This window comes from Ahaetulla prasina, chromosome 3 (genome assembly GCF_028640845.1).
Source record: "Ahaetulla prasina isolate Xishuangbanna chromosome 3, ASM2864084v1, whole genome shotgun sequence".
Lineage (NCBI taxonomy): Eukaryota > Metazoa > Chordata > Lepidosauria > Squamata > Colubridae > Ahaetulla > Ahaetulla prasina.
The window spans coordinates 210,374,935-210,385,568 of NC_080541.1; the positions used below are offsets into that span (position 1 = coordinate 210,374,935).

A 10,634-nucleotide genomic window follows, 5' to 3' on the forward strand; every position below is an offset into this window, starting at 1 on the left:
AAAAAAGTTGGTAAAGTGACGAAAGCTTCTTTTTTAATGGATATCTAATTCTAATTCCCAGCTCCTGCCCACCTACCAGTTCGAAAGCATGCAAGTGCAAGTAGATAAATAGGTACCATTTCAGTGGGAAGGCAACAGTGTCCCGTGTGCCTCAGCATATAGTCATGCTGGCTAGATGTCCACAGAATTTGTCTTTGGACAATGCTAGATCCCTTGGCTAAGAAATAGAGAGGAGTACCGCATCCTAGAGTTGGAAACGACTGCACAGGGATACTTTTACTCAATTGGGAATCGTGTCTTTTTCATTGTAAAACCTGTACTTCTATAGTTACACAAGAAAGCATGGTTCTACTGTACTTTGGTCATGGAAAAGGGATATGAGCAACTATAGGTTATTTATGTCACCTAGTTAAAGGAATAACTTTTTTCTGTATGAATCTTTACCCTACTAAAGATCACTTAAGAAATCTGTTGTACAGGTAGACCTCAACTTACAACAGTTCATTTAGTGATAAGCAAAGCAAAGCCACATTCACTTAACATCTGTGTTACTAACTTAACAACTGCAGCGATTCACTCGGCATCTGTGGCAAGGAAGTTCATAAAACCGGGCAAAACTCACTTAATAATGGTCTCACTCACGGATTGCCTCCCACCGACCCGTACGCTCTCACAGGGAGGGACTCCTCAGGGTGCCATCAGCCAGGCAGTGCCGGCTGGCGACGCCCAGGGGAAGGGCCTTTTCTGTGGGGGCTCCCACCCTCTGGAACGAACTTCCCCCAGGACTTCGCCAACTTCCTGACCTTCGAACCTTTCGCCGCGAGCTTAAGACACATCTTTTTATCTGCGCAGGACTGGACTAGAATTTTAAATTTTAAATTTGGTTTTAATGGGGTTTTTACTATTTTATTGGGGTTTTAATATTCGGCCGTATTTAATAAGTTTTTTAAATTGGGTTTTTAACTTGTATTTATGTGTATTTTTTACTTGGCTGTAAACCGCCCTGAGTCCCTTGGGAGTACAAAAAGTGGTATAAAAATATGATTAAATAAATAAATAAATAAATAAATACTTAGCAACAGAGATTCTGGGCTGAATTGTGGTCAAAAGTTGATAAAAATTGACCCATTAGTTATCCTTTTAAAATACTCCAACACATCATTTTATAGAGGCTTTAACTGTTGATCATTTGAATTTTAATAAAGTTTAAATTGATTTTATGTTTTTGTTCTAAACAGCTAGCAAACTTTACCCATCAGTAACAAATCTGACTGTAAAATATAAAATCTCAGGTTTATCCAGTTTCCTTGACGGATCAGCCAAATACTTAGATAAAATGAAGTAGCATAAATTCTTGGTACCTTTTCACTAATTCTCTAATTTGCACACTATTCAAAAATCGCAAAGGATGTTTTGCTTTTTTTGTGTGACCTTAATTTCATCCACTAGCAATTAATAGGTTAGTTTAAAAAACAGCAACAATTTCACGAGCAAAGAACAAATACTTTTCAAGGCTAATAACTGTCTGTAGGAGAAGCACCTTTTTATTAAATGGTTAACAAATACTGATGCAGCATCAACTTGAAAGAACAGCAGCTCATAAAATGTTCACAGGTAATATCAGTATCATTTTGATTTCATCATTTCCCTCTTTTTCTCCCAAGCTCCTCTTCACTCTTCCAAGAGCTATTTGGGCATCAGCTCCAGAGAAAAGAAATGACGTCTATGACATTCCAACATCCCAGAATTCTGGATCCCTGTTGACTCAGGTGGGCATGATGGTGGGTGTGGCAAGTGGATCAGTGATGGGTTTCAATTTTTTTTTACTACAGGTTCTGTGGGTGTGGCTTGGTGGGTGTGACATGGCTTGATAGGCATGGCAGGGGAAGGATACTGTAAAATCTCCATTCCCACCCCAATCCAGGGGAAGGTTATTGAAAAATCCTCATTTCCTCCCAATCAGCTGGGACTTGGGAGGCAGAGAATAGATGGGGGTGGGGCCAGTCAGAATTTTTACTACCGGTTCTCCGAACTACTCAAAATTTCCGCTACCGGTTCTCCAGAACTGGTCAGAACCTGCTGAAACCCATCTCTGAAACGGATGGTTGAGAATAGTTGCCATCATCGCTTGATTGGCAAGGTTGTATTAAAGTCACTTATCAGAAAAAGAAAATGGAGGAAATCTGAAAAATTGGGTAAATTTAGATTTATTCTATAACTTGGATGGTGATCTTGTTTGAGCTCAGCATGTCAAAAATTTGGAAAATTCCTAAGCTCACTTTGCTGGCATGCTGGGTCTCTGTCTCTGTCTCTCTCTCTCTCTCTCTCTCTCTCTCACACACACACACACACACACACACAAACCAACAAAAGATAAACAATTCTCCATCTGTCCCCCCCTGAACAGTGGCACTTGGCAGCACTGCTAAGGCCCCAGGCTTTCACTTCAACCCTAGCATTAATCATCTTCTTTTAATGACCCCATAATCCCTTGCAGGGAGGGGGAGTCTGGGCAACTGAATGGAGCTGAGTGTTTACTGGCCGGATGCCCTTCCTGTTGCCAACGTGGCATTTTTTTCAGCAGATACATTCTCATTGTGCCCAGAGAGAGAAATATCTGCCTCTATCTGGATTGAACTCACAGCCTCCTGATTGTGAGCCGAGAGCTGCACCTCTAGGCCACCACACCATACCCCTTCAGCCCTAGCATTATTGCTGCCACTAAAAAGGCTGCCTTACACCATCCTTCACTGGTTTAAGATTGACTCAGCCTTCCATCTTTCCGAGATCGGAAAAATGAGAACCCAGATTATTGGGAGAAATATGCTGATTCTGTAAACCAATTAGAGAGGGCTGTAAAGCACTGTGAAGCAGTATAAAGTCTAGTGTTATTGTTATTCCCCAAGGTATGCCAGCCTGTTTCTTGCTTACCTCTTTAGTCTTTAGACTCTTTAGTCTAAAGTTTTTTCCACTTATGACTGTGTGACTGTAACTTTTTGTTGCTATCATTAAGGGTTAAATTGCAACCTATGACCATCATTTGTGTTGTAAATGTTGTACCTTTGATGTATTTTTTTTCATTTTTCTTTTTCTTTTATGTACACTGAGAGCATATGCACCAAAACAAATTCCTTGTGTGTCCAATCACACTTGGCCAATACAATTCTATTCTATTCTATTCTAAACTATTTTTGCTCAATATTGCTGAAACTCTTAGATGAGAATCATGAAATCAAACTTTACTGTGTAATTGTTTTCTGGGTTATCTGTAGGTTGCTACTTCAACCTTATTTTTACTGGAATATGTCCTTTTTAAATTGTGTAAGCATATCTAGCACTGTTTCATAGCAAGTACAAGGAAATGTCACTAGGATTCAACAAACTGCTGCCTTTATGACATTTTACAGACTCCTGCCCCTCCACAACAGCTCATACATATTATGGACAAGTAGCCTGATCAATCCATCAACCAGAGTAGAACTGGAAAGGACCTGGGGGTCTTCTAGTCCAGCAGTCACCAACTGGTGGTCCGTGGACCACTGGTGGTTCGTGAGAAAATTTTGGTGGTCCCCAGAAAAATTATTTGCATTTTTTATATTGCACTAAATCAGAGGTCCTCAAACTACGGCCCCTGGACCGGATACGTGCAATGAACATTTGTGTTGCTACAGAGAGTCTCCCCCTTCAGGGTCTTTTTGTGTGGGTTGGGGTCTGTTTCAGCCTCCTGGTGTGGGGCTTTGGGCGAAGGCTGGAGGGAAGTGCTGCTGGTGGCGAAGAGCTGGAAGACCTTATTCTAGTGGGACTGCATCATGGCCTGGAACTGGCTGACTATCTCAGCCCGCTGAGCCTCCAGGTGCCGGTACCTGGCCTTGCACTCCTGCAGGTCTTCCCTCTGCTTGGAAAGCCTATGCTCGTAGTCCTCAGTGAGGTGCTTCTGCTGAGCCTCCTTCTCGGTCAGATCCAATTTGAACTGAGCCAGCTGTTTTGCTAACTCTTTCTCGTGGTGGCTGCTTATCTCCAACAACTGCTTCCTGTTGGGGCTGTAGGCAGGGGAGGAGTGGGTAGGAGGGGAGGGGCGAGTAGAGCCCAGCAAGGCAACCCTCGGCATGAGTGACATTGAGTTGGTCATGCCCACCCAGTCACATGACCACCTAGCCACACCTACCCAGCCGGTCATTAAGCAGATCATATTAGTGGTCCATGGGATTTAAAATTATGAATTTAGTGGTCCCTGAGGTCCGAAAGGTTGGGGACCCCTGCTGTAGCCATTGTTAATTTGTAATTTCTTTCCCATAATTGCTGCCATTTATGTAATTCTATTGTATATCCAAAACATTTTGCCCATGCTATTATTGTTTCTTCCAATCATTGTTTCTTGTCCTGCCCTCTGATGTTTGAGAGAATAATTTGACCCCCTCTTCTTTATGGCAGCCCTTCAAATACTGAAATATTTCCATCATGTCGCTTCTCATCCTTCTTTTCTCTAGACTGGCCACACCCAATTCCTGCAACCATTCTTCATATTTTGATCATATCAACCTGTGACATCTTTGTTCCTGTTACATTTTTTATTCCTGTTACACATTTGCACTAATTTTGAACAAGCTTCTTAAGTTGTGCATTTTGTTTTTAGAATTTGAATGCATCTTTTGTAAGACTTCATTTACAAAATCTGTTTGGAACTAAATCTTCAAAGTTACTTTTTTATTTTTATTTTAAGATACTCTGCCATCTAGTGCCCGTATCCTTTCAGTGCATTTTGACAGAGCCCCTTTTATCTTAAGTAGCCTTCTCTAGCCTTTATTTTGGATGGAGATGACAGAGGTGGCACTAATATATATTTTTTTTATTTCTTTTTGTCACAACAGTATACACAAACAAATGTCATAGATAAAACAGCATATCTTGAAGAATATATATATATATATATTAATTGGATATAATGAAGGGAACAATAGGACAGGAACGGTAGGCACTTTTGTGCTCTTATGCACGCCACTCTTAGGAATGGGGTGAGGTCAATAGTAGACAGCTTTTGGTTGAAGATTTTGGGATTTTGGGTAGAGACTATGGAGTCAGGTAATGAATTCCAAGCATTAACAACTCTGTTACAGAAGTCATATTTTCTGCAATCAAGTTTGAAACGGTTGACATTTAGCTTGAATCTATTTTTTGCTCTTGTAATATTGCGATTGAAGCTGAAGTAGTCTTTTATAGGAAGGATATTGCAATAGATGATTTTGTGTGTTAAACACAGGTCATGTCAAAGTCGACGGAGTTGTAAGTTTTCTAATCCCAGGATTTCAAGTCTGTCGGTATAAGGTATTTTGTTGTTTTCGGAGGAGTGAAGAACTCTTCTAGTGAAATATTTCTGGACTTGTTCTATTGTTTTATGTCAGAGATGTGGTATGGGTTCCAGACGGATGAGCTGTATTCAAGAATAGGTCTGGCAAATGTTTTGTATGCTCTAGTTAGTAGTGTAGAGTTTTTTGAAAAGAAGCTGCGTAAAATTAGGTTTACAACTCTTAGGGCCTTTTTTGCTATGTAGTTGCAGTGGACTTTGGCATTAAGGTCATTTGATATGAGAACTCCAAGATCTTTGACAGAGTGGGGGTCGTCAGTTAGGTAATGTCCATCAAGTTTGTACTATGCAAGGCTCAGGGCTCTTTCCTTAAGATGTGCGTAGATCTCTATTTAGCTTTTATCAGGGTATTTTTGTATCTTAGCACATTTACCTTTAGTTCCAAAAGGTTGAACATTGAAGAATTTGAAATGTGCCAGTCCACAACTGGACATGCATATCTGAATTCAGAGTGTTTGGTATGCATTCTTTAAGTTAGGAATGGTCAAACTTTTAATCTCCTAAAGATTAAACATGTTATTTTGCTGAAATGTACTATACTGAGAGCTGAATTTTGCTTGACGTTAGAACAAAGATGCTTCACAATGATGCTTTTCACACAACTCCAGAGTTTTTCACTAAACTACAAAATCCACCACCCACCCACCATGGAACGTGAAGTACAATATAACAAGATTATTGAGCCAATTCACCTCCTGCCAATCTTGAAGGCTAATATTTCACAGTGTTGTTTATTTCTCATTCCAAATTTTAAGCAACATTAGATGAAATCTTCCTTTAACCTTCTAAGCTTCAGTTTAGCAGTCAGTAATAAGCCAGTTCCATGCTTAAGTGCTTGCTAGGGCAGGAGCCTCTGGTTAGTCCCTCTATGCCAGCCTTTTCACTTTGAATGTATTCGGTGACAGTGATTTCCATTTTAGGCTTCCATAGTGACCCAAAGCAATATAGTTTTTTTTTTTTATTCAAAAAGTTTTACAAAAAAAATTTTTTTCCCCCCTTTCCCCCCAACCCCTCTCCCTTCACAAACCCCCTCCCCCCTCCCCCCCTGGCTTCCCGGAACAAACACAAGGTATAGTTAAAAATAAAACAAACATATGCTAAAAAAAATTTTTCCCAAAACTATTATACCAATTCTCCCTCTCTAGCTCTGACTTCCTCCTTACATAACCAAATCCTTCAAAAAATTAACAATAAACAGTAATAAAATATATAAATCAGTAGAACAAATTAATCCTAAAATATTTAAAACCAGCTAAAGCATAAAAATCCAATCCAGTTCAGAGAATATCTCCTTATAGCTTCTATAACCATATAACCATATAATTTCCCCCCCAAGTCTTTCTTACATAAGATCTTTCGAGAATATTCTATTTAAAATTCAATACAATAGATTATAAAATTTATAAAATTTCAATAGAGAAAATTACAATATTATTTAATTAATTACAATATCTATTCAACTTTAGTCCTTCCTCATCAAAATCCAGTATATCCAAATATCTAGTCTCTTATAATCACAAATTGTCTTTCGGGGACACTAATATTTTTGTCTATTAATATTTTAAAAAAACCTTGTTTCAAGAATAATACTTTTGTCTCTTGCCATTTTTTTTGGTGCATTAATCTCTGTCTTTCCTTCGTTGCTCCTTTTAAAAGTCAATCACAATATTTCCTAGTAATTCCTTATGTCCAGAAATCCAAAAATTACTGCCGTATATTCCATCAGTCCAAAAAGAGAACTCTTGGGAAACATTAAGCTTGTGAGTCTTTTCCATTTGAGGGACAATCTCCTGTAGCACAAATTCAGGCAGCTCATCCAAACTATTTAAAGAAAACTTCTTTAGATCACCTTGTTTCTTCACGATCAAATCTTCATATTTATCCACTTTTATTTGTATGTCCTCCATTCCATTTTCCGAATAATTGCACTGGTTAATTTGCTCCAAACTCTCATCCAAAACGCCCCATTTTTATCAATTGTATTCTTGAATAATTAAATACATACTTTCTGTGTAGTCCTGTATAAAGTCACGAATCCATTCTTCTGAAAGAACCCCCATAACAAAATTCCTGCTGAGAATCCCCTTGTAAAGTACTTAAACAGCGTAATATAATCCAACAGTCCACAGTCAAACACAATAAGATAAAATCTCCATTCAGTTTCGATTCAACAGCAAAGCTCCCTTTGATGTATCGCTCTGCTTTCAGTTTCTCCAAAACGAAACTGAAGGGGGGGCGGAAATTCCTTTTTTTTTTTTTTAAAGGGTAGAAGTCAGAAAATCAAAAATACTTGCAAACCAATAATTGTTCCTCACACTCGTTCCGCCTGCTTTTCGTATCCACAAAAAGAAATCAATTGCTAGCAGAAGTGGACACCTTCCTCTTTTCCTGCTTTTTCAGGAGCGCAGAGAATACTGGAGGTTGGGGGAGGGGTAAATAAGGGGATTCGACCGTTCAGGACTTTGTATTACAAAAACAAAGCCCCTAGGGGAATCTACCCAATTCCTCCCCCTTGCTCTGTCTCTCTCTTTCAACCAGAGAGAGAAATGAAGCCGGGATCAGTTGTTAAATCCGGCTTTTACCATATTCAATGCGGAGTGCCATAAATTAGCACCCAGCGAGAAAGGTGGCGCCACCCAGAAGCCCCCCAAAGCAATATAGTTAACTGAAATGGAAATAAAATAATGCCACAATGGTTGGCCCTTCCTTGAGTTCTGACCTCCACAATCGTCCTATGTTACTGCATGGTGAACTTCAACTTCATACTTTGATTGCTAAATCCTGTTCCAACTTAACTTGCTTGGAAAAGTCCCACATAGTGACTGAAGGATCATCTTTCATTCCTCACTTGATGCTTTCAACTCTGGATGGATCTGATTGACAGATGTGCAAACTCACCCATCAAGAAGAGGTCAGGCTGGAGAAAACCATTGTAGGTGTCATAGATATCCATGGTCTCATTCCAGCGTTCATCTAAGAATGCAAATGAGAGCCAAATCAAAGAAACTCTGCATAAGTTGTTTTATGAGCTAAAGGAAATATATAAATGAATGGCTAGTGGTAACAGATCTTTTTTATGTTGAACTCTTTCATTAGGACCTTGCAACTCCACCATCTTCTAGAAAGGACTCTGGAACATTTCCTTTCATGGAATGGTGCCCAGAAAAGGTGCAGCAACTTTATGATATCCCATCAAACCCTGAAAAACCAAGATCTTGCCCATGGCAAGACTCTGCAATGGAAGATGTAAGTTTGATCATACTTAAAATAAATATGTTGTTCTGAATCATAGCAACATGTGAAGCTCTGTTAATTGTTAAAGAGGTATATTGTGGCATCTATGGGGAACTCAGATCTGTATAGTGAATGCAGCTCTTGAATTTAAGAAGGGGTAGGATTTGGAGTAGGAGCAAGCAGTTAAAATCTGAACTGCAAAAGTCAGGTGTAAGCTTAGATTTATATCAAGCCTTGGAAGTCTAAATGCTTCCTAGTGCCCATTAATCACAGGATCAACTGTGATTGTAGAAGTGAAGTGTAACATCAATAACACAAAGAATAAAAAATGCTGTTTTGCTCAAAACAGAACTTGAAGTCTCCTCTCATCTCAAAGACAAGCAAACACATTATGGCATATGGACTTTCTCTGGACTTGGGGCTCTTCCAGGAAGTGATACAGACCCGATTAACTAAACTCCGTACTGATCATATAAGCTAAACACTCACAACTGAGTGTTTAGCATTCTACAATTTTCCTCCCGATCAAATCTTCAGCAAGGAACATTGTTTCCAGCAAGAGTGTAAATCTTAAAATCCATTGAAGTTTGTGATGGGAATACTTCTGATGGAGATACCAAGGCAGTGATGGCTAACCTTTTTGCCGTCAGCAGGGGAACTGGGGGGGGGAGGGCGTGCATGCACATGCCCACACCCATAATTCAATGCACCCACCCCACCTGCGCTCCCCCTGCTTTTGGCACATGATGGCACAGTGGGCCCGGTAGGCCCGTTTTTCACCCTCCCCAGGTTCAGAGGCTTTCTTGGAGTCTGGGCAAAAATGGCCTTTCCCACTGCTCTGGAGGGCCGGAAATGGCCCATTTCCCAACTTCCAGTGGGACCAGAAGTCCTGTTTTTCATTCTCCCCAGGATCCAGAGCCTTTCTAGGAGCTTGGGGAGGGCTAAAACGGCCTTTCCCACCACCACCCCCGAGACCCTCCAGAGGCTGGAAACAGCCTGTTTCCCGACTTCTGGTGGCCTGGAAGGCCCAAAAATCATCTGGCCAGTGCACACTGGGCAACGCTCTTGTGCAATGCTCACATGCCTTCAAATATGGATCCGCGTGTCACGCGTGCCATAGGTTCGCCATCATAGTACTTGAACAAGTAATCTGATCCTGTAATCCTGGAGTAACAAAAAGCCATCACCCAGAATAGGCCAATCTGAACACAGTGGAGTAATGTTGCTATGTAGAAACAATCCAACATGACTACTTTTTAAGATGGGTATGTTTAGGTGCAAAACTGAGAGGTGAAGAAGATGAATCATTTACTTGTGAATAGTTCAGCAATGATTGGTTGGCACTTCTCTATCTTCAGCTGTTGACCAGGAACAGCAAAAGATACCTATTGGTTCTCTGTGAGCAGGATAGACCTGGAAGAGGTCAAAATCCTGTCCATACTTTTAAGTGGAATCACAGGGGATATGTTACAGAAAGCTTGGTAGTCAGGAGGTGTCAGCCCTGGAGGCCATCTTTTTTCTTGGATCTTCAGGGCTGCCACACTTAGTCTGTGGAAACTGGGTAGGAGGTTTGCATGGAGTTGGTAGAAATATTTAGCCACAACAACATTCCTTTTTCTGAGTCAAGGACGTTCAGCCTGCACCTGGAGTGGCGTGACTGGGAGGCATCTCCAGTTGGGACGGTGGATTGATTGGACGTGATGGACATGTGGGTGCAGGGGGAAGGGATTTGGACTTTTCTTTGGGTGGGGAAAACCTAGGAGCTTTCAGATTCGGGTTTTCCTCAGATGTGCCAATATGACATCTCTAATAAAATGGAACTTTGAGGAACTGCTGGCCTTGGAGTCTTCATTGGTTGGGGGTGTTACATGGAACCCTGTCAGAGGTCCCCTCTGAGTTCACATCATCAAGCCCATAAAGCAGAGATCTCCAGACTTGGCAACTTTAAGACTTAGGGACTTCAACTCCCAAAATTCTGCAGCCATCATGACTAGCTGAAGAATTCTGGGAGTTTAAGTCTATAAGTTTTTAATTTGCA

At 40.6% G+C, this 10,634-nt stretch overlaps 1 protein-coding gene across 2 annotated transcripts in view; it reads left to right on the forward strand.

Moving 5' to 3' along the window:
- The window catches only part of CASS4 (Cas scaffold protein family member 4), a 67,159-nt gene that overhangs the window by 46,250 nt on the left and 10,275 nt on the right, over positions 1 to 10,634 (forward strand). For both annotated transcript variants that reach the window (XM_058178524.1, XM_058178525.1), the window contains exons 3-4: positions 1,665 to 1,769; positions 8,459 to 8,608. In XM_058178524.1, coding sequence (XP_058034507.1) covers positions 1,665 to 1,769; positions 8,459 to 8,608 — 255 coding nt within the window. The remainder of the gene's footprint in view (positions 1 to 1,664; positions 1,770 to 8,458; positions 8,609 to 10,634) is intronic.